Raw genomic sequence first — 21556 nt, 5'->3', positions numbered from 1 at the left:
ACGTTATTATTCTCGGATAGTGACCGTCAGGCCTGGCCGTTTTTGATATCCACGAAATAATGATTATAATAACGATTTCAATCATGGTTATTAAACCGGTTTTAGCTTTGGATTGAGAAGGCAATTTAAGTAACTGGGAAAATCAATCAGAACTGTTATTTTTTTTTTTTTTTTTTTTTTTTTTTTACAGTAGTTCAGATGTGAGATGCATAGCCTACTAACGACGTGTATCATAAATGGCACAGATAACCAGTCCAACGTAAACGACTTTAAAACATTAGTGGGTGCAATTCAGAATCCCAATAAAAGTAGCCTATATGAGAGATAAAAACACGCCCAGTGCCGCCCGTTTGCAAATCCCTACTTTTGCGAGGCGATAACATTCAAGTTTTCACTTTTTTCTTTTTCCTTAAGCCCATTCTTGATGCTTTGAAGTAGTTCTTCCTCACAATGTAAATAAATATAAGCAGCTCCGCTTCGTATTTCACTACAATAACAGCCACTATCCAGTGTTTGGGTTTATCGTAACTCTTCAGACTTGACGCACCGACACGCTGTTGTTCAGGTAAACGCCACAGAAGAATCCCCTTTTAAACTACGTCTTATTATTATTTTATTTGTTTTTACGTTTTTTGAGGCATACCAATCTTTTTAACTAGCATATTTCTCTAAATCGTAATTCAGCGGGAAATAAAGAAACCTGCTGCGACTACGTGGCCGACACGTTTCCATAATGCCTCCATTTTGTGATTTTTTTTGTTTTGTTTGTTTTTCTTTATAGTGTGAGCTCGCGTGTTGTACATTACGGCCGAGAGGAAAAGGGTCTCAAAAGATCTTCTCTTTTCTTCAGTGTTTAATTGTTGGCTTCGCCTGCCTCGTCGTCTTGTTGATCGCTCGTCCAGAGCGTCAGGTTGTCTCGCAGGAGTTGCATGATGAGGGTCGAGTCTTTGTAGGAGTCCTCGTTCAGGGTGTCTAACTCGGCGATGGCGTCGTCGAAAGCCGTTTTGGCGAGATGGCAGGCTTGCTCGGGCGCGTTCTGGATCTCGTAGTAGAACACAGAGTAATTGAGCGCCAAACCCAGGCGAATGGGGTGTGTGGGCTGCATGTGCTCTTTGCTGATCTCATGGGCTTCGCTGTAGGACTTCTCGGAAGACTCGACCACTCCTGCTTTCTTCTCGCCGGTGGCCACCTCCGCCAGATAACGGTAGTAATCGCCCTTCATCTTCAGGTAAAACACTTTGCTCTCGTGCTGGACGTCTCCGCAGTTCTTGATCAGGAAGTTATCGAGGAGGTTGAGCACGTCTTGGCACACGGTCTCCAGCTCCTTCTCGATCTTCTCACGGTAGGCGCGAACCATCTCGATCTTTTTCTCGTTGCCATCCGCCGAGGTCTTCTGCTCGATGCTGGAGATCACGCGCCAGGACGAACGCCGAGCGCCGACCACGTTCTTGTAGGCCACGGACAGCAGGTTCCTCTCCTCGTTGGAAAGGGCCTCGTTCAGCTCAGTTACCTTGAAGATGGAGAGCAGGTGAAGTTAATTAACCAGTCTTTAAAACTTTAACCACTTTTACAGTCAAAGCGGCCAAATTACATTTACAGTCAAACCTAAATATATTCAGACTCCTTCAACATTTCTCACACATCACAGTTTATTCGCTAAAATGGTAATGAAATATGACTTGGTTATTAAATCAGTGGATATTTCACTGGTTTTGTCCGTCCTTCTGTTAGACTCTCACACATGAATTATGTTGAATATCTGTCAGCTGTTAAATTTAACTACAGAATTAGATAATACCAGTTTAGCTCAAACGATTACCAAGCAATGCTTCATGTTGTTCAGTGTGTGTGTAAAAAGAGCATTAGCAATTACAGAAAACACACTTCAGCAAAACATGATCATAATTTTTGGTCCGAAATTTGTATTAATTTTACTGGTAGTCACTGTATGGAGAATTATTGGGTGTAATATGTCAAAGTTTACTTTATTTTGCCGTCCTCACTTACATAAATGAACTATAGTGTCCTGCACACACTAGGAAATAAATATAAAAAATGATATCTAGTGTCTGAATAATTTTTGGTTTGACTGTACACTACCGGTCTCTTTTGCTCACACAGAGGCTGCATTGATCAAAAATGCAGAGAAAATAGTGAAATATTATTACAATTTAAATTACCGGTAACTGGTTTTTAATTTAATATATATTTAAAGTGTAATTTATTCATGTGATCAAAGCTGAATTTTCAGCATCATTACTCCAGTCTTCAGTGTCACATGATCCTTCAGAAATCACTCTAATATGATGATCTGATGCTCGAGAAACATTTATGATTATTATGAGTGTTGTAACTCAAAGTAAAGGTTTGGGGTAAGATAAAAAAAGAAAAAAATAATACTTTTAAATTGATCAAAAAGACATTTGTTACAAAATATTTCTATTTCAAACTAATGCTTTGAAGTCTCTATTCATCAAAGTATCATGAAAACAAAAAAATATTAAGCAGCAAAACATTGATGTTAATAACAAGAACCATTATTAATATTTGAGCACTAGTAATAATTGATAATGCCAAATCCTCATATTAGAGTGATTTCTGAAGGATCATGTGACACTGAAGACTGGAGTAATGATGCTGAAAATCCAGCTTTGATCACAGGAATAAATTACACTTTACTGTATATTCACATTTATTTTTAATTGTAATATTTCACAACATCACTGAACGACTTATTCCAAACTTCTGACCAGTAGTGTACTTTTATGCATTTGGCAGAGCCTTAGTAACCGGCATTGCATTCATTTTATCACTTCATGCATAACCCACTAGAATTATTTATATTATTCTAAATATCAATTGTATTCACCATTCTCTGATTTGTCCAATGGCTGCAAAGTGTACTCCTATTTTATGAAATTAACTCAATTTCTTTATGGTCTTGTACTCCTCTTGGAAAACCTGTGGTATTGCAGAATGCATTTTGATGACATCCGCTTTAAACATTGCTGGCAAAACTAAAAGCACACTAACCAAACGTTTACGCCTTCAACCTTATTTAGTGACAGAGCTGTTTATGCGGCACTAGGGCATCGCTGTCACTCATAATCCCGCTTCATTTGCATAATGAAAACCGAAAGGGCGACGATTGTCTTTATACACGAATCTGTGTCAAATTCAGCCATGTCCATTAGTGCTGGGCAACGATTAATCGTGATTAATCGCATCCAAAATAAAAGTGTGTTTACATAATATATGCGTGTGTACTGTTTATAATTATTTTGTATATGTAAATACACACATATGCATGTATATATTTAAGAAAAATGTGTTATTTATATATAAAGTATTAATATTTATTTATAAATGCACATTATATACATGCAAATATTTCTTAAATATATACATGCATATGTATTTTTATGTATACAAAATAATTATACACAGTACACACACATACTGTATATTATGTAAACACTTTTATTTTGGATGCGATTAATCGTTGCTCAGGACTAATATGAACAGTTTAAGGAAAGGCAGAGAGGGTTGTGTTGTAAATGCTAGTTCACAATGTCCTTTTGAGAGTCATGAACAGTTCAAGTAAGCTTCAACGTGGTGATTTGCCAGATGTCTATTTATGGACATGGCATCTTCATTGTTCGTTTTCACCATGTGTAGTAAATCTATTCATAGAAGCCTGGCAGAGTTTCAAACGAACGGCATGCCACTTGCTTTTGTATAAAAACATCGCAACGCTGAATCCCTGTTTGTCGTTTACAGAGCAACATAGTGAAAAGTGAGCCTACACATTCTTTACAAAACATTGTCCGAATGAACGCATGGCAGGGATGCTTTGCTTTAACAGCCTGACGGTGGGCGGATGAGCTGGAGACTACAGAAAGATCTCTCGCTTCTCTTCTACCTTTCAGATGCAATGTCCTGCGTCCTCTGGAGAGGCTCCATGATTTCACTGCTGTGTCATTAGTCATCCAAAAACACACAACCACACTGCATTCAATGCATCCTCTGAAATTGAATACATGGCAATTCAAATTCAACAACCCAGAACACCTTAGCAACCGCCTAGGAACACCTAAGCCTAGGAACACCTTAGCAACAACCCAGAACACCTTAGCAACCGCCTAGGAACACCTTAGCAACAACCCAGAACACCTTAGCAACCGCCTAGGAACACCTTAGCAACGACCCAGAGCACCTTAGCAACCACCTAGGAACACCTTAGCAACAACCCATAACACCTTAGCAACTGCCTAGGAACACCTTAGCAACAACCCAGAACACCTTACCAACCGCCTAGGAACACCTTAGCAACAACCCAGAACACCTTAGCAACCGCCTAGGAACACCTTAGCAACAACCCGGAACACCTTAGCAACAACCCAGAACACCTTAGCAACCACCTAGGAACACCTTAGCCTAGGAACACCTTAGCAACAACCCAGAACACCTTAGCAACCGCCTAGGAACACCTTAGCCTAGGAACACCTTAGCAACCGCCTAGGAACACCTTAGCAACAACCCAGAACACCTTAGCATCCACCTAGGAACACCTTAGCAACCACTAAGAACATCCTAGCAACCACCTGAACACATGAATAAGCCATATTGAATCCATGGCTCTTGATAACCTGAGCGCTCATCAACAAAACTAGAGGTTTAAAAATGATTTTAATCAGAAAACAAAACAAATGATTTCAATGACATGCAGTTCTATTAGAGCAGGGATTTTCTGATTATGTTTTTTTGTCAACCCATTTGAGCTAAAATATTTAATTAATAACCCAAGATTTTTAATTAATTCGTATTTACATAAAAAATAACCTTTGCAAAAGATGGTTTGCGCTGGCTCAAGCTGTTAGCCCTTAATTTTTTTTTAAAAAAAAAGCTTCTTGTTTTGATTTGATAAAAAAAAAAAAAAGTAGCAGTTATTTAAAATTATTTTTATAAAATTTTTACCTTTTTATAATTTAATTAATTAGCTTTTCATAGACTCACAAACCCCGGTTCAACATGGACAAAACTCCATTTTAAAAAGGACATTTTTCTAAAAAGAGACACGTTTGAATAAATGGCACAACTAATTCGTTTTAATTAGGAATTGGTTTTGGAATAAGAACCAGATTTATTAAATCCTGTCTGACTCCTACATACACTGTAAAAAATATACTTTTTGAAGTTGCAACTAAAACCAATATTATTAGAGTATGTTTTATGAGAAAATACTCTTTATAAGTCTTTCTACTTCAAAGTTTAATTCATTATGTTACTTATCGCTTCTTTGTAATTATTAAGTGTAGCTACACGTTAAATATATGTTTAAACTGCATTAGACTCACAACAATTTACAGAATTACTGATCAATTTCACCACAACTTGCTTCTATTTCAAGCACAACAGCCATTAAACAACCAGAGACAGTTGCTGGATCATTGTGTAACGCATACACTGGTATTGCAGTCATAGTTATGTTTGCGTACAGAACCATTTACAAACTGCCTTTAACCTCTTCCTCGCATAACGTCCCATCCAGACAGCGGGGGGTGCGGGGGGTGGGGGGATAAAGAGCTGTTTCCATAGAAACAGGGTAATCGTTTTTGTTTGGACGCAATCGACTATCTCTGCTGCTGCCGTGGCAACAGCAATGATGTCCACGCTTCTTGCGCGTGTGTGTATGTGCGAGATTGCGTGTGTGTGTGTGTGTGTCTGTAATGCGTGTGTGAGCGTGTGGGCGGATGAGACATGCTGTTGTTGTACGTGGATACATACTCATAATAACCTGTCAGAAAAATCTGCTGTTAATCAAGCAGTGCATGTGTAGAGATCATCTTTGATCACCAAAATGACATATTTAAACGTTTTTTCCTTGAAAAAAATGTCTTCATGCCTTAAAATAGCTTGAATGTAACTCGACACCCTTGCCTCATTTAGTATGCGTGGTTCTATGAATATGCAAATGAGCCCCGCCTCCACTCACTCACTCAGCTCAGAGATCCACTGGTTGACGATCACACGTTGATCTGATTGGTTACAAGGTCGTTTGTGACGTCAGAAACACCAGCGATTTCAAACCGTGTTTTTGAGACTGTCTTTGGTTCACTGCAGTTTTAAGGAGGAAATACTCAGCAATTTTACTTTTTTAAGCTAACTTTTGAAAGTGGGTTTCAATGCGCAAGTTTTTGAAAAACATACCGTTATCATCTTCGTGTAAACTAAAAACCTGTGAATTTGGGAAAACGGTGACGTCGTGTGCACGTGTATCACGTGTTCACTCTATAGGCGCTAGGGCTGTTGGAACGAATTCCGAAATTCGAATATAATTCTAAAATATTAAAAAAATCAATACTATTCGAATGCTGAAGTTACTATTCGAATATTGCTTTATGTGTATATATATATATATATACTTTTTTTTAATATGCAATCTTGCCTTTCTCACCACCTTGGCTTACACGCATGTGAAAATGAAATGCTTTTGTTTTGTCTGATGAACAATAAAGATTTGGAATCATAACACAATTGTGCACGCTATCCACGTTGATCATCATAACAATACTGTCAAAAATGGTAAATGTTTAACGACGGAAAAAAGCGCCCCCCCAAAGCGCCCGTGAAGCGCAAATATCTCGGCGAAAACTCAACGGATTCGGCGGGCTCGTTGGAACCGTCTAGTCGAACTAAAAAGAACGATATAAGTTTCAGAATTTTCGGTGGAGTTTTAGCGGAGATATTAGCCGAAAACCATCGGAAGCGCTTCTATCATATTCAGCGTGAATAAAATGTTTATTGTAATGTTAGATGTCCCTCTAGTGGACAGAACGTGTAACAACAACCACATGCTATTGTGGCATTGGCGATCCATAAGCCTGAGTAATGTCGTAAATATTAATAATAGGATGAATTTGAGCATTTAATATTCGAATATTATTCGAATATTAAATAAAATAAGGAATGGAAAATTCAAAGGAAAAACGTTTCCGCTTTTAGTACATCGTTGTAGTTTCAACTTTAAGTAGATGTCACATTATGGAAGCAAAATAGGTTGCAAATGTTACATGTTGACTTTAAAGAGTTAAAAAAAAGAAAGAAAAGATTGTCATGATCTACTCGCCTTTATGATTTCCATATAGTCAAATTCACCTTTAAGATTTTTTTTGCCTACAGCTGAAAAACGTGGTACTTTTTATGTCCTTTTTGAAGACGAACACACTGTGCTACATTTTACACTTTTTATGTTCTAGAGAAAAACAAAAAATCATACCGGTTTCAAACACGAGTCAGTATCTTAGTGGGCCAAAAGACTTCAAAACACAATGCTGTATGATTTATGATGGGTGAAATGGTTTTAAATAGAAGGCAAACTACTTCATTTCAATGCCTTGTTATACTTCAGTGGCACGAGGTCTTAACTATATAAATCAAACACAATCTAGCGCAAGCTGCATGGTAAAGCACTTGATTATTTGGCTTCATTATACAGTATTGCACAACAGTGCCGTGATATAGCTCTTGTTGTGTGCTAATTCTGTCCTTGTGGTCACTGTAATCCACGGTTTGGGTTTCATCATAAGACTCCGGCTATTGCAGCAAATGTTCGGCGACTTTTAACCCAAGTTGTAGATTATGATCAACAGAAAGGGTGAAGAAAGAGAAAAGGACTTGAGATGGAAAGACAGGTTGACACACTTACAGCTACACCCTTGAAAAGTGTTGACTATCACTGTGTCCTAACTACACGCGACGCGCGATAAAAGGTGTCTTTTCCATGTTAATCAGAGTTTTTGTCCTAGCCATCAGCGACACGCGACGAAACGGTTTCAATCTTGAAAAAACAGCTCAAGCTAGAACCAATCTGGGCTCTTTTTGGTGTGAAGCTAGCCTGGGAAAACCCAGACAACATCCGGCAAATTTAGATTTGCTCTGAAAGTTAGTCTGGCAAAGAGCTCATTCAAGCCCGTTTCCAATCCGCCGAAATAGCGGCACCAATCAGAAGCGTTGGGGCGGGCTTTACACGATGACGACAGCGCTGGGATTTTGAAGCAGATTTTGTAGCCTACATTACAAAGATGGATGCCGCCGTCGAACATCACTCGTTCCAATCAGCTATCGCGTCTGTTTTAAGCCATTTGAACGTTTCCTTTTGTTAAAAACCGAGCAAAGAACAACACTCGGAGATGTGCCTCCGCCGCTCTGCATACGTCATCTCCTTCATTGCTCTGATTGGGTTTAGGTCTATCCGCGACGTCCGTTGGTGACGCCCCTCTGGAAATGATTTGTCTATGACGCTTTGCCAGACCATAACTCAGATACAACTGAGAATGCTCTGGGTTTAACCAGGCTAGTGTGAAGCCAGTCAATGTACAACTATCGGACACCCAAAACAGCATGGTTTGTTTTGTGACCTTGTTAGCGCGGAGATTGATTCTCTTGGGTTGGAAACAGAAAATGCCCCTGCTCACTCAGCCTTAGTGAAAGACATAATGGTTCATTTGAAATTGGAGATTGATGAGGGGGAAGTCTGAAATATTTTATTCAATGTTGCAAACTTTCATAGATTACTTTGGTGAGAATGTGTGATTGATTGGTTTAGCATGGAAATGGAAATGATGTCCTCTGATGTGTTTTTGTTTTTCTGCATTTGATATGCAAAAAACCTCAATAAATAGAATAAAAAAAGAAAAGAAACGGTTTCTATTTTTCTGCGACGTCGCGCTGGAACAACAAACACAAAGTGTTGCAATGATAATCTCAGACACTGTTTATGTGCTTTATTTAATGTTAAAAGCGTGTAATGTGATTGTTATGGGTAGACGTGACTGAATTGTCGTGAGCAGATGAAAGCACTCAGGAGAGGTTGGATGAGTTTGGTTCAGATGGGATATTTTTTATTTTTCCCAGTTAAGGCCAATGCAAGGCAATTAAAAATTAACAAAAAAAAAAAAAAAAAAAAAAAAACTGTTTAGTAAATAAAGTAAATTGACATGAGAGTAAAAAAAAACAACAACAATCAAATGTTACAGCTGTTTGAAAATTGACCTTAACACAAGTCACTATATTTAGCGTAAAGACAGACTTTACGCTAAATATAGTGACTTGTGTTAAGGTCAATTTGTGTGTCCACCAAAGCGTTTTTAGGCAGCTGAAAACGCTAGACGCTCTGCTGAAAACGCCTAGCTGTGAGCGCTTAGCGGTTTTTCCGTTGAGACGTTTCGTTGCTATGATACAGAATATCCGCAGCACAGTTTACTTGTAACTGATTTCGCAGGTAATTTGTTTCATACTGAAAATTAATTTTTCATCCATTTTGTTAAAATGCAAGAAATTGACCGAAAAACTCCGGAAAAACGGCTTGCAAACCTCAGCTGCGGTTGGGAGGAGCCGAATGGGAAAATGCCCGTGTGTGCAGTGATCACTTCGTCAAAGGTGAGTTAATACAAATTAAGTGGCTATGTTTGTGTAACGTTTCCGAACTTTGTAAAGTCAAAGTATGTCTGTAAGACGAGGTTGTTGCTGATATCTACCGCCTCGATGGCAGGAAAATCTTTAAATTCAGTTGAAAAATCACTCCTCTTCATAACGTAAGGATCACGTCCAACATATGTTTGATTTTTTGTTTATATCTTTCTCTTGTAATAGCGTGTAAAGTAGTACAGTACGGACTTTCCTCCATCTCATCCATTGCGCTCTTCACTCCCTGCCCTCCATCTGAATTTCGCGCGTCATCATAATCACGTGACTGAAACCCAGCTATTCACCTCAGATCTTGAAATTGGAAACAAGAACGTTCAAACTGTGAACAAAGTTTGTTTTAGTAACTCAGTAGCCTATGTATTTTTAATAGTGATTAAATAGTGTTATATTTGTGAGTTTATGTAAGCTAGCCTACTTATCCATTTTCTTGCGAGTGCCGTCAAGATTACTCTCTGGTGCTGTGCACTCGCCGCGAGACTCCGCCCACACACTGCTCTGATTGGCTGGTGCTGTGCACTCGCCGTGAGACTCCGCCCATACACTGCTCCGATTGGCTGGTGCTGTGCACTCGCCGCGAGACTCCGCCCATACACTGCTCTGATTGGCTGGTGCTGTGCACTCGCCACGAGACTCCGCCCACACACTGCTCTGATTGGCTGGTGCTGTGCACTCGCCGTGAGACTCCACCCACACACTGCTCTGATTGGCTGGTGCTGTGCACTCGCCGCGAGACTCCGCCCACACGCTGTTCTGATTGGCTGGTGCTGTGCACTTGCCGCGAGACTCCGCCCACACACTGTTCTGATTGGCTGTGGGTTTTGATTGAGACAAATTATTTGTCGCTGGAATCTTATCGCATCACGTCTGGTTAGGACACGGTGTGAGAATAACGTTTTTTTTTGGTTCCCCAATGAACCTTTCAGTGAACATTCTTAAAGGATTAGTTCACTTTTAAAAAAACTTTTGCTGATAATTTACTCACCCCCATGTCATCCAAGATGTCCATGTCTTTCTTTCTTCAGTCGAAAAGAAATTAAGGTTTTTGATGAAAACATTCCAGGATTTTTCTTCATATAATGCACTTTGCTGGGCACCAAACGGTTCAAGGTCCAAAAGACAGTTTCAGTGCAAACTGCAAACTGTTCAAAGGGCTTTAAACGATTCCAGACGATGAATAATGGTGTTATCAAGCGAAGCGATCGGTCATTTAAAAAATAAATAACAAAGTTTAAGTTTTATAAGCTCACATGCTGGCCTTGCTCTGTTCTGTGTGACTCTCCTGTTCGAACTCGTTCATCAAAATGAACAAATCTTTTTCTGAGTCAATTCGTTTATTTCGTTCGTTAAATGAACCAAATGACTCGTTAAATGAACCAAATGACTCGTTAAATGAACCAAATGACTCGTTAAATGAACCAAATGACTCGAAAAAAGATTTGTTCATTTTGATGAACGAGTTCGAACAGGAGAGTCACGAACGTGCATCACAGAACAGAGCAAGACGAGCATTTGACATTATTAAACTTAAACTTTGTTATTTCTTTTTTAAATGACCGATTGTTTCGCTTGATAACACCATTATTCATCGTCTGGAATCGTTTAAAGCCCTTTGAACAGTTTGCACTGAAACTGTCTTTTGGGCCTTGAACCGTTTGGTGCCCAGCAAAGTGCATTATATGGAGAAAAATCCTGGAATGTTTTCATCAAAAACCTTAATTTCTTTTCGACTGAAGAAAGAAAGACATGGACATCTTGGATGACATGGGGGTGAGTAAATTATCAGCAAAAGTTTTTTTTAAAGTGAACTAATCCTTTAAAGTATCGGTTAAGCAATTATTTTCACAAAAAATGGCTGATGATCAGGGCCGATTATATCCTGTCAATCAAAAGGGGTCAGAAAAATATGTCAGACTGCAAATCATACTGTGTGTGAAGAAAATGTCTCTTGTTTTGAATTAAGGGCAAACAATTTATTTATTTTTTGTATCATGTCTCATGTAATCACTCATCGGTGTTTCAACCGCGGAAAGACGTCAATAAAACAGCTTGTGAACAATATATCACTTAATGTTACATTTACCTCAGGCAGGTTCTCCGATGTTCAATTCGTTAGTGTTAGCTATAAAAACACTAGAGATTATTTTTACTATGATTTATTATGTATGTTTTAAATAAATTTGTCATGAATACAAGTGTTTATGAAACTAGCTAATGTGCAACGGAGGTGTATTCAAACATTATTATATCTGAAATTAAATAGCATGTGAATATAATAGTTTTTTGTTGATTTTAACCTCTAATATTGCAGTAATGCACCAAATGAGAGGGTTTCCATAGTTTACAGCGTTAGTTGGGAAAGTGTTTTGTTTCCTTAAAAAAACTTATTTGTATGGGCAGATACAGGTGAAACTCGAAAAATTAGAATATAGTGCAAAAGTTCATGTATTTCAGTTATTCAACTTAAAAGGTGAAATATATGTGTTATAAAGTCAGAATTCTGATAAATAAAGTCGCAATTGCAAGAAAAAAAGACAGAATTGAGACTTTTTATCTCACAATTCTGACTTTTTTTCTCACAATTGTGAGTTTACATCTCGCAATTCTGACTTTATAACACATAATTGCGAGTTTATGTCTCGAAATTCTGACATCTTTTCTCAGAATTGTGAGATATAAACTTCCAATTGCGAGTTATGAGGACTAACTTTCGCAATTGCGACTTTATATCACGCAATTCTGACTTTACAACACGCAATTCTGACTTAATATCTCACAATTCTGAGAAATAAAGTCGCAATTACCTTTTTTATTTTTCATTCTGTGGCGGAAACAAGCTTCCATAGAAAGCGGAGCAGAAAGCAGAAGAAGAATGCATGGATGCTGGAGAGGATGGGAAGATGCGGAAGAGGGGGATTCTTGCTTAAAGTAGCTCATTGTTGTTATATAACCATAGAGTGATTGCAGATGTTTTTTTTTATGTTTTTGCAGCTGCAGCAGGCTTCTAAAAATAAACCGCATAAAAGCTTTATAACTGTACTGTTATGAAAAAAACATGAGTTGCTGACTTGAAGCCACGTCTATGGTAATGCCCGATGAAGGACCGGGGATCACATGCACACGCATGACAGATCATTCACAGCGTAAGCACACACTTCTTGCACAATCCTTTAAAACAGACTCCGCCTCTGAAATTACTTTCCTTTTCGCCAATCCCTCGTTAAAGGCAGACGTAACACAAACTTCCCACTCGTAAATACAGGTGAAACTCAAAAAATTACAATATAGTGCAAAAGTTCATGCATTTCAGTATTTCAAATTAAAAGGTGAAACTAACATATTTAGTGTATATAACTATATATATGCATGATTATACTTTTCAGAGGGGCGACATTTCTGTATTTAAAATCCTTTTTTTATTGATTTCATGTTATATTCTAATTTTCTGAGATTTTGAATTTGGGGTTTTCATAAACTGTAAGCCATAATCATCAAAATTATAACTTTTGCACGATGTTCTAATTTTTCGAGTTTCACCTGTATAAGCTCAATATGGAGACTAGTTCGCCTAATGCCAGGTTCAGACTACACATTATTTTCATCTGCTAAAATAGTCACTTGTGGAATCTTTTAAAAAACACCTGAAGACACATCTTTTTGGACAAGCTTTTAATGAACAATTTGGCTTGGCGTTTATTAAATTTATACGGTATTTGTACAGCTGTTATTGTATTTGTTTTGATATTTTTATTATTATTATTTTTACTGTAAAGCACTTTGTGACCCTTCTTTGCCTGTGAAAGGTGCTATATAAATAAACTTTACTTATTGTGTTAGATTATGCTATTTTGACTTCCAAATTCATGTCTGAAACAAGTCAACACATTTTTCCCCCCCCGAGCAATCATGGCTTGCCATCTTTAATGACATGCGTGATGTCATCGAGGAGCTGGAACTAGCGACTGACTTCCGAAAACGAGAGCGAACGCAAAAATGTTTGTCAGATTTTCAAAGACAGTGTGCCTCCCTTTTGACACAACATACCTCTTCTTTCCTCAATCCCAAACTTTTCAATAGCGATCAGTGAGCGGTTTGTTTGCGCGTTAATAATAACGGACTCTCGTCCCGTGGGCCTAATGTGCGACTCCTGTGTGTCACTGTAGTCGTCTTTACCTTGATTACAATCGTAACCCATCAAAACTTTAGCGCCGGCGTTCAGTCTGTTTCACAGCACGATGACTGAATGTTTGAAATGCGCTTACTGGATCCTTGGAATGAAAACTTTCCAGGAGTTTATGGTTTAAAATGATCTGACTGAAAAAAACACAGCAGCGGAAACATAAGAACATCTCTTGTCCAAAAACCAGCTTCTTTTCAGTTTTTAAAGTATTGTTTCGCTTCAATTATTAATCATTAATTGATTGATTTAATGTTTTCTGCATTCCTCTTCTGACATGATCTGGTGCCACACACTTTGAAAACCCACAAACCTTTCCTCCATTGCATTATTCCACCAATACCATCGACTTACTTTCGTTTCACCATGAAAGCAGTGAACGGAAGAGCTTCCTATTGGTCAACGTCAAAAGAAATTAAACATGCTAGTCTTTCTGTTGGGAAGCGTCGGTGTCGGTTATCGTCCACAATGACACACCGTACGAGATAAAACGGCCAATTCTTGTGTTCCGACGGCCATTGTTGTTTAGTTTACGAATCACCACGACACCCTACGTCAAACGGATCATGCTAAAATCGTGCTGATATCATGAAGTCTGAACCCGGCATACAGATAAAATATTAAAGTCCCCCTGTAGTCATTCATTTTATCCCTTAAAACTCATCTTTGATCACCAAAATGACATTTAAACTAGTGCTGTCAAACGATTAAAATATTTAATCGCGATTAATCGCATTAAAGTCATAGTTAACTCGCGATTAATCGCACATTTTTATCTATTCTAAATGTCTCTTGATTTCTTTTTGTCCCATTATTTTTTTTCTCATTTTAATGCTCTTATCAACATGGAAAAGTGGATCGGCTTGCTTTGTGCAAATGTGTTTTATTGAAACAACATTGGCATATCCTGTGTTCAATTTCACACTAACGGAGCAAATAATCTCTCACACAATGTAACACTGTCCATCAATAAAAGGGTGAAAGAAATACTGACGAGGTCCTGATATTGACGAGGGGGCGGAGAATTCGCATCAGCTGTGTGTGTGTGTGTGTGTGTGTGTGTGCTTGGCCATCATCAAGTGGTGTCTCAGACTGGACGTGCTGTGATGATGATAGCTCAGTTCACAACGACAAAACACACAGATCACTTTGGTCTCGTCAATGGGACCATTTGGCAACTTTTTAAAAGTAAACTTTCCATTCAGAATCTTATTGGCATCCATTTCGGCGTCTCGCGCTCGTCATCCACTCAAAACGTAACGTTAACCTACTATTTGGCCGGCTCGCAAGCCTAAACAAGTGTGTGCGGCGTGCCTGTTGTTTTGCTTCCGGTCTAGCTAGATCCGCTTGCGCTTTGGTCAACGAAGCAACAAAACGTCCTCGCGCGGCGCAAGCCATTGAAATGAATGGGTTTCATAGCGCAGCGCCACGTCCTGTTGCAAAAGCATGTGAAAAAAACTACAAACTTTGCTAGGCCAAAAAGACCGTTAATCGCGTGATAAAAAAAATTGACGCCATTAAAATGAGTTTGCGTTAACGCCGTTAATAACGCAATTAACTGACAGCCCTAATTTAAACATTTTTCCTTGAAAAAACTGTCTTCATGCCTTAAAATATCTTGAATGTAACTCGACACCCTTGCCTCATTTAGTATGCGCGGTTCTATGAATATGCAAATGAGCCCCGCCTCCACTCACTCACTCAGCTCAGAGATCCACTGGTTGACGATCACACGTTGATCTGATTGGTTACAAGGTCGTTTGTGACGTCAGAAACACCAGCGATTTTAAACCGTGTTTTTGAGACTGTCTTTGGTTCACTGCAGTTTTAAGCAGAAAATACTCAGCAATGCTGTCGACTTATGAACTTACACACGGTGTGTCTTAAAGCATATTAAAAACACCACATAGACACATAAACAACATTAACAACTTGATTTTCAGCACAGGGGGACGTAAAAAAATATTTTGTAAAGGAATGCAAACTGAATCAGCTTATTGGCATTTGTATTTTGATTATGGTTTGAAATCACCTTTTTTTTTACTCAAATTCTATGATCTATGAAAGCAGAACGCCTTTTATTTCCGCAGAATAAATGTAATTGGTCTAAGATGTGGTTAATCAAGGGTTCAACACTGTAACTGACAGATTGTGCATTACATGCCAGAACAAACGCACTGTGATTTGTACAAAAGCAACACGAATAAAATGCTAAGAGATGCCTAAATTAAAACACACCTGACGTGTTTAACAGTCCTCATTATGGTGTCAAAAATGCCAAGTAATAAATGTAGAATACTACAATAGTAGTAGGAGCATGGGCGTCGGACCCATTGTATATGTGTGGGACAAGACCCAACCACTTTTTAAGACCATTGATATTGGACCCACTCACCTTTACTGTCTCTAATTCAGCGCATATGTCTGCTCACTTTTCAGTCACTTGCAGTGATCTAATTGATTACTATTCCCATCTTAATAACGCCGTTACCGTTACAGCCAAAAAATGCGTTAGCCTACTATATTTGATAGGGCTGTGTAACGATACACCAAACCCACGATTCGGTTTGTATCACGATTTTTTTTACGCACAATTCGATACAAACTTCGATGCTTTTGGGGGTGTGGTGACGCGGCGTGACACGTTCATGTAACATGTAAGGGTGGCGCTGCCAATAAAGCACCTAAAAGCTGTCACAAAGAACCGGCAAAAGTAATGATTATGAATATGTCAAATATAGCAAGGAGACATTTTAATTGTTTATTAATAAACAAGTGTTTTTGTGTGTGTCGCCTGCAAAGAGTAGCTTTGCCGTAGCGAACGCGCCAGAGAGAAATGCACATTTCATACGCATTACATAAGCAGAGAGCAGTCTGTTTTCTTTCGTTTTGAATTGTTCTGTTTAAAAGCTTTCTATATATATTTTTTTCCAGGTCTGTGAGGCAAGTAGGCTACCTTATACTTATAGGCTACGCCGAGTTTCGGTCATTTATGAGACGAGAGCATGCGCCAGCGCCTCCGTGATTACTGCCTGCTATATTTACTTCTTATTTATTAAATCCAGGCAATTGGTTGATGAAACATTGATTAAAATTAAGACACAATTAATACAAAACGAAATTCACTTTAAAGAAAGGCTCTGTGCTTTCTGTTTGAGGTCTCTGGAAGTTTTAAAGCAGTCTTCCGTAACGGAGAACTGTCATGTCCTAAGCGCGAGTCTCAGGTTCCTATGGGACATCATGACGTTTAAAACATTTAAATAGACACATCATGTAGTAATTAATGAATATGAATCTTAGTTGATTATAGGCTATTAGAACTAGTTGCTGAGACGGAGACGCGCAGATACGGGAATTAACGCGCTGTTTGATTTGTGATCGTGCTGTGCTTATTCAATTCATTTGAGTAGCCTATATTGAACAAAGCTTAAATCATTTAAATATACTTACAATAATATACAATATCCTATTTGAGTTGATATTACTCTTGCCAAGCTGTGGTTTCTGAGAGATGCACGCATTGACGGATTTGCGCTCGTTTCATTTTTACTCTCACTCATTCACTTCACTCATTATTGCATAGATATTTTAGATAAGGTATTTGGCTTCGGGAACACCCCTAATCTACTAATGGAGGATGACCCACCCACATTTTTTTTGCTTCCGACGCCCATGAGTAGGAGGACTGTTAAAGCTTCTAGATCTTTTGTTTCAAATGCGGTTATAAGTGTAAATACTTATCTGAAACAAAGATAAAGGTACCGTGAACTTTAACAGTATAAAGTATTGTAAATGCTCGGGGTTTGTGATGGTCAGGTGAAACTCGAAAAATTAGAATATAGTGCAACAGTTCATGTATTTCAGTAATTCAACTTAAAAGGTGAAACTAATATATTTAGTATATATAACTATATACATATGCATGATTATACTTTTCAGAGGGGCGACATTTCTGTATTTAAAATCATTTTTTTTATTGATTTCATGTTATATTCTAATTTTCTGAGATTTTGAATTTGGGGTTTTCATAAACTGTAAGCCATAATCATCAAAATTATAACTTTTGCATGATATTCTAATTTTTCGAGTTTCACCTGTATTATAAAAATTGTATGTATGTGAGGTTGAAGCTGCTTAAATTGCCCTGCAAAGGGACAAGAGTTTACTAGTAGTCTGGGAGCTGTGGTAAAGTTATTAGCATCATCATAAGAAGAAGTAACAGTGGATCATCAGCAACGGAACAGATTATTGTGTATTTATTTTGCACCACATTAATCTCAGGCTCATCATCAGAAATCTGTCTGATTTTCCTGTTTGAGTTTATTAGGATTACAGCATCACTGCAGTGTTAAGGGTTTCAGCGTCCCATAGTGAGAAGAAGACCTGAATACACACACACACACACACACACACACCCCTGAGCTGCACTGGGACCAGCGCTTTCCGGTCAGCTGACGAGTAAATCAATACACACATCAATCCATCCTCCAGTGTGTGTGTGTGTGTGTGTGTCTCCAACAGAGACGGTGCAGAGAAAGCTGCATGAATCCCTGCAAAGTGAACAAGCGCACTGGATGGACGGCACAACACAAGTACAAGAGCTTAACTTATGAATATTTCAGATTTGGGAGACTCCTGAGGGGGAACATGCCATTAATGGCCAGTCAGAATTATTTATTAGTTTAGACCACATAAAAGCTAAACAGTTTAGAAAGATGTTAAGGGAACTAATCATTATATAATATTTGAAATTCACCAATTTGTCAAGCTCATTGTCTCCGAATGAAACCTGTTTAGCAGAAGCATTACGTGAAGCGCAGTAATGGCAGCAATATAGCCCTGTGCAATATACCTCCTCATTTCCCCTCAGAAACACTCATCTACCCAGCGGATGTCGGCAGAGAGTGCAATTAGACAATGATGAGGCGTTTTTCAGTGATGGACAGCATCCAGTCTTAGAGAGTCGAAGGAACGATGCACTTTCCTTTTCATTAAAGGGCCGCAAGTTTATCAGCTCCAACAAAAACCTGACATGCAATGATTTGTGAATCAATAACCACGTTTTTTAAAAAACAAATGCTGTAGGCAATCTATAAATGTTATTACATTATGTTAGGTTACACTTTCTTTGGTAACACTTTATTTTACGGTGTCCTTGTTACATGTACTTACCGTAGTAATAACAGTAAATTATGCATAATTACATGCAACTAACCCTCAACCAAACCCTATCCCTATAGTAAGTACATGTAGTTGCTTAATATTACTCAGTTCTTAAATATATAATCACAGTGTAACAAGGACGCCTTAAAATAAAGTGTAACCCTTTATTTTAAGGTGACGTAGTTACGTTGCACTTAATCAATAGTACTCAGTACTTATTTGAGTAACTACATGTACGAGTTACAGTTAGGGTTTGGTGGTTTATGGTTAGTTACGTGTAATTATGCATAATTGACTGTTATTACTATAGTAAGTACATGTGTCACCTTAAAATAAAGTGTCATTTCATAACTTTTTAGATGTTATAAAATAGCATTTATTCCTCCTGTCAGATGACGTGTGCATATGAAAGCTTGCTTACGCCACCCAATAAAAAATAAGTTACAATTCTGACTTTTTTTTTCTCGCAATTGCGAGCTTATATCATGCAATTCTGCAAAAAAAAAGAAAAAGAAAAATTATTCAGTGGCGGAAACAAGCTTCCATGTGTGCATGTGCACTGCTTTTGTAACATTTTTATCTCATAATAAATTACAGATTGTTAATTTCATAGTAAAAACACATTGTATATATGGAGGACTAGGAGTGACAAAATAAATCATTGTAATTTTTTGTATGATAAATATCTGCATTTTAAAACGTGAAAATTTATATCGTCCATTTAAAAATGGATTTATTTCCATTCAACATTTTATGTGTCACTCTTAGTGCTCCGTATATATTGACATTTTATGTAAAGATGTTTTCACAGCGATTCTGAAACGTTTTATTTTGATTACTTTCATTTTTTTACTTTAGGTGTGGTGTCTAAAGTATTTTACAAACGTTGCACTGATACACGTGTATTAGGTGTGACCCTTCAAAACTTCCATGACAGGAGATGGTGATTTTTAAAACACTGGTTGAGTTTTTAAAACCACAAATCTCAGGGTTATCTAGTCCTTCCTTGCAATACGATCCAATCAACTTTCAATGCAAACCTACGCCCTTGATGAAGAGAGAGAGAGAGAGAGAGGTTGGTGGTAACTTGTACCCTATTGGATGGAGGCTGATGGATGGATGAAATGCTGCATTATGGGCACTGCACCTTGGCACACGTTGCGACACGCCTAGAGAGAGCAAACCTGCAAAGCCGGAGAATGTGAATGTGCGAAAACCAAATGCGATCAAGTGTAAATCGATGGAGACAACAGTCAGAGCTTCTGAGACAAAAGAGACAAGCGTTGGGTCATCTGCATCCTACACATAATACTTATGAATCACAAACCTCTTTAATATGGCATGCTTTCAGAGAAATTCTGCACTGAATCGGCATTCACTGGATGCATATCATTAATGTGACTGGATTCGTAAGCTAAACTGTTGTAATTGTGGCCATGCATGTGCTATACTGAAGAGTCTATCTGATGTCCAGTTCGGTCGGATCTGTGAAAGGCACCGCCCAGAAATCTGGATTCACACTCAACGCTGCATTATTATACACTCCTGCATTATTATACTCTATTTTAATGAATGACAGGCAGTGACACACAATACCCCCAAATAAGCCTCGTCATCATTTCAGCAGGACTGTGACCTGTCAGTCGGTCCGGATCAACTTATATGGGCCTTTAGACTAAAGAACGTGCGCGCGCTCACTCGAATCGATTATGTCATCAATAAAAGAACGTTGAAAAGATTCCTGGGGAAAAAAAGAAGAAGAAAGAACGTGCACGCGCGCGCTCACTCGAATCGATTCTGGAAATCAGTGGAATTTCCAGTGGCAATGCGACGAATGCATTATTATAGGCTATATCACTGGAAGATCCACGATATTGCGAGACAGTTCACCTCGCGTGATTATAACTATCTGAATAGCCACATTATAAATGAATCCTGCATGTGCAGAATAATGCATAAGTTGCACTTACCGATTTCATGGCAGAAGCCATATCGTCATATCTCTCAGCCTGCTCGGACAGCCGGGCTTTCTGGACCAGCTGCTCGCGGTCGACCATGTTTAAATCGCGCTTGTTTCGGGTGATATGGGTGTCTTTAGTGAATATGCCGTGGGACGCGCGCGAGCTCCTCTTGCCGCTGCAGCTGCTCTCTCTCTCTCTCTCTCTCTTTCTCTCTCTCTCACACACACACACACACACACTCACTCTCTCTCTCTCTCTCTCTCTCTGCTGAGCGCGTGCCGATGCAACACGCCCCTCCCCTCCTCACGCTTTCACTGGATTGCGTCATCAGTTATGAGGGGGGTGCAGTGACGTCAGGATCACGAGGGGTTTTGCGCGACACTGACTCGATCGAAAATTACTACAAAATGTGAGTAATTGTTCTCTTTGTAAACAGCATCGTGAAACGGTTGTGCATATTTGTAAAATGTATTGCAATAAGTACAACTATATTATTAGTCCCAGAATAATTATAATAATAATGTTTTTTTTATTTGATTAATTTTCTACAAAGCATTTTGCATCGCCGCTAAACTTTACACGTTTTTATGTAAATCTGTTTTGATAGCGTACTGTTTGCACTGTTGAAGTTTCTTCTGATATGTTTAATTTTTAAAAAAATTTAAAGAGACCAATAAAAAAAAAACCAAATCATATTCAATCATATGTTTTTAAATATGTTATTTTGGTGATTTTTATTTTGGACTTCAAAATATCCACGTCATCTGCA

General features: G+C 38.4%; 1 protein-coding gene across 1 annotated transcript; it reads right to left on the bottom strand.

Moving 5' to 3' along the window:
* Nucleotides 1–602: 602 nt before the first annotated feature.
* On the bottom strand, nucleotides 603–21011 carry ywhag1 (3-monooxygenase/tryptophan 5-monooxygenase activation protein, gamma polypeptide 1). Its single transcript, XM_056241196.1, has 2 exons — nucleotides 20797–21011; nucleotides 603–1510 (listed from the first exon to the last, which is right to left on the bottom strand). The coding sequence occupies exons 1-2, from the start codon at nucleotides 20881–20883 to the stop codon at nucleotides 854–856; spliced, it is 744 nt and encodes a 247-aa protein (XP_056097171.1). The 5' UTR covers nucleotides 20884–21011; the 3' UTR covers nucleotides 603–853.
* Nucleotides 21012–21556: the final 545 nt, after the last annotated feature.

The sequence above is a fragment of the Rhinichthys klamathensis genome, unplaced genomic scaffold (genome assembly GCF_029890125.1).
Source record: "Rhinichthys klamathensis goyatoka isolate OS25496 unplaced genomic scaffold, OSU_Roscu_1.1 h1tg000633l_1, whole genome shotgun sequence".
NCBI classification, from domain to species: domain Eukaryota; kingdom Metazoa; phylum Chordata; class Actinopteri; order Cypriniformes; family Leuciscidae; genus Rhinichthys; species Rhinichthys klamathensis.
The sequence above is the reverse complement of the archived record's forward strand: the minus strand, read 5'-3'. Positions and strand labels throughout refer to the sequence as shown.

What these genes read in the sequence shown, in the direction of transcription:
- ywhag1 (XM_056241196.1), bottom strand. Translation starts at nt 20,883, where the DNA reads ATGGTCGACCGCGAGCAGCTGGTCCAGAAAGCCCGGCTGTCCGAGCAG. An exon ending in TGGCTTCTGCCATGAAATCG is followed by an intron (nt 1,511 to 20,796) that starts GTAAGTGCAACT and finishes TCCATCTTCAAG; the next exon opens with GTAACTGAGCTGAACGAGGC.